Source organism: Myotis davidii, unplaced genomic scaffold, assembly GCF_000327345.1.
Source record: "Myotis davidii unplaced genomic scaffold, ASM32734v1 scaffold93, whole genome shotgun sequence".
NCBI classification, from domain to species: domain Eukaryota; kingdom Metazoa; phylum Chordata; class Mammalia; order Chiroptera; family Vespertilionidae; genus Myotis; species Myotis davidii.
Window position 1 is genome coordinate 4,084,623 of NW_006292095.1, and position 2,074 is coordinate 4,086,696.

Consider the following 2,074-nt stretch of genomic DNA (forward strand, 5'->3'; position numbering starts at 1 on the left):
GCATCCATCTGTCTGACCATCCGAGCAACCAGCCAGGACATATGACGCGCACTGGCAATTTAAAAATAAACATTGACAAGCGCATGCACGATGCATATAAAGCTCTTGCTGGCGCCAATCACATGCATGTGTTTCGATCTGCCATTGTTGATTGTGAATTTAATTGTTTTTGTTGACATTCAGAAGCTGAAAGAAAGCAGCGTCATCGACAGAATATGTCTGAAGACCAACTACTGGCACAACATAGCTCTGACACTTCATCTCTGACACTTCTATTATAGATAAAGAGAAAATAGCAATATTAAAATATTTCTTCTAGTTAATTTCCTTTCAAGGTGCACGAATCCATGCACCAGGCCACTAGTCTTACTATAACTATGGCCATCCTTCTTCTTATGACGATGTGAGATGACACCATGCCTACATGATTAGATGTAGTGAGGTGGAGACACTGGACAAAGGGATGATTCACGCCCCTCGTGGGATGGAGCTGGACAGAGCAAGATTTCACCATGTTATTCAGAACAGCACACAATTTAAAACTTACGATTATTTCTGGGATTTTCTATTTCATATTGTTGGACAACAGTTGACTGGGAATAGCTGAAACTACAGAAAGCAAAACCATAGATGGGATGGGGGGGAGGGGGGAGGACTATTGCAGCTAGAGGAACCATCAGGGCCAGGACTAGGGGTCCAGAAAACTCAGTAATCAATATAAATACTATTTGAATGCAATATTTTAAATTATCAAAATTAATGCAAAAAAATACATGGTAAACAAAATATCAGCATTTTAAAGAAAGACATCTGAGCCTGACTCGCCTCATTCACTTCACCTTAACCTCTGCTTTAATATCCCTAGCTTTTTGCCAACCCCTTAAATGTTGTGCCTGAGTCAAGCACTTTGCTTGCCGCTCCCTAGTCTGGCCCTGGTGGCTCTTATCCTTAAAATCCTTCATCCTCAACAGAAACACACAAACATGGAGTCACACACATTCATACACATGAAAAAAAAAATGCTCTTTGTTCCGCAGTGCGGGTCTTCACATTAGAAACAACACAATTTAAGATATAAAAATATTATTTCCCATTACATTATTTTCTGGATCTCTTTCTGTGTCAGTGGATGGAATCTTTTCAGGAACCGTGCTCTGCAGAAATGTTTTATGATGATCTAAAATAAAAATAAGCCGAGTTACTTTGGTACCTGATTTTACATTATCAGTTTCTAAAATCCAGTTCTCCATTTGTCTCTCTACATTACCAAAAAATTATTGTATAATCTATGCATCTACTTTCCCTTTCCACTATCTTTCTGGTCACTCTTACCTACAAATTTCTTAACCCTTGCCAAGATCTCAAGTTTTTATTTTATCTTTATTTGTCTCTACGCACACACACCCCTAGTTAGGCAGTTTGAGAATTTGACTAAGCAACACTGAGTAACAAATACAGTGTTGCTGTGTTGCAAAAGAAGTGTGGAAATGGGAGAACAGGTATATCGAAAAAGAGGGATCTTGCAGGGAGAAGACTGAATATTGAATACAAGGGTGACCCACAATCTTCAGTGGAGCAGGCTGAGGACAGCGGTCAATCAGAAAAAATCCTAGATTAAATACCTTCTTTATGGTGATGCAATCATTTCTACAACAGCAGAATTCTGAATGTGGAAAAGACCACATATTTCACAGAAAAGGAAACCATTCCAGAGAAGTGAAAGGTTTTCTGCCCAGAGGCTGGCTCTTTGCCTTTTTGGCTCAAGACCCTGATGCAAAAGGCAAGGAGAAAATGGGTGGGGCAAGAGGGGCCTGGGTAAGGTCTGGGCCTAGAAGCTGGACCCAAAATGTACAGGCCCCGCTAAGCAAACCGAGTCCCCTCCAAGGCTTGGGGTGGGGGGTGAACACGGGTCTGGACTTACTGAGGCCTGCCTGCAGACCAGCAAGTCCCATGAAAAGGACCAGAAGAGAGAGCATGGCTCCGTTCTCGAGGAGTCCCGCTGGCCGAATAACAGCAGTTGAGGCGTTGAGTCCAGTAAAGGAGCAGCTCGCGCAGAAGCAGGAGATGCGCGAAA

At 42.1% G+C, this 2,074-nt stretch overlaps 1 protein-coding gene across 1 annotated transcript in view; it reads right to left on the bottom strand.

Moving 5' to 3' along the window:
* Nucleotides 1-514, bottom strand: part of LOC102757815 (disintegrin and metalloproteinase domain-containing protein 5-like) — an 80,431-nt gene extending 79,917 nt beyond the window's left edge. Inside the window, exon 1 of the mRNA XM_006765643.1 lies at nt 371-514. Coding sequence (XP_006765706.1) covers nt 371-514 — 144 coding nt within the window. The remainder of the gene's footprint in view (nt 1-370) is intronic.
* Nucleotides 515-2,074: the final 1,560 nt, after the last annotated feature.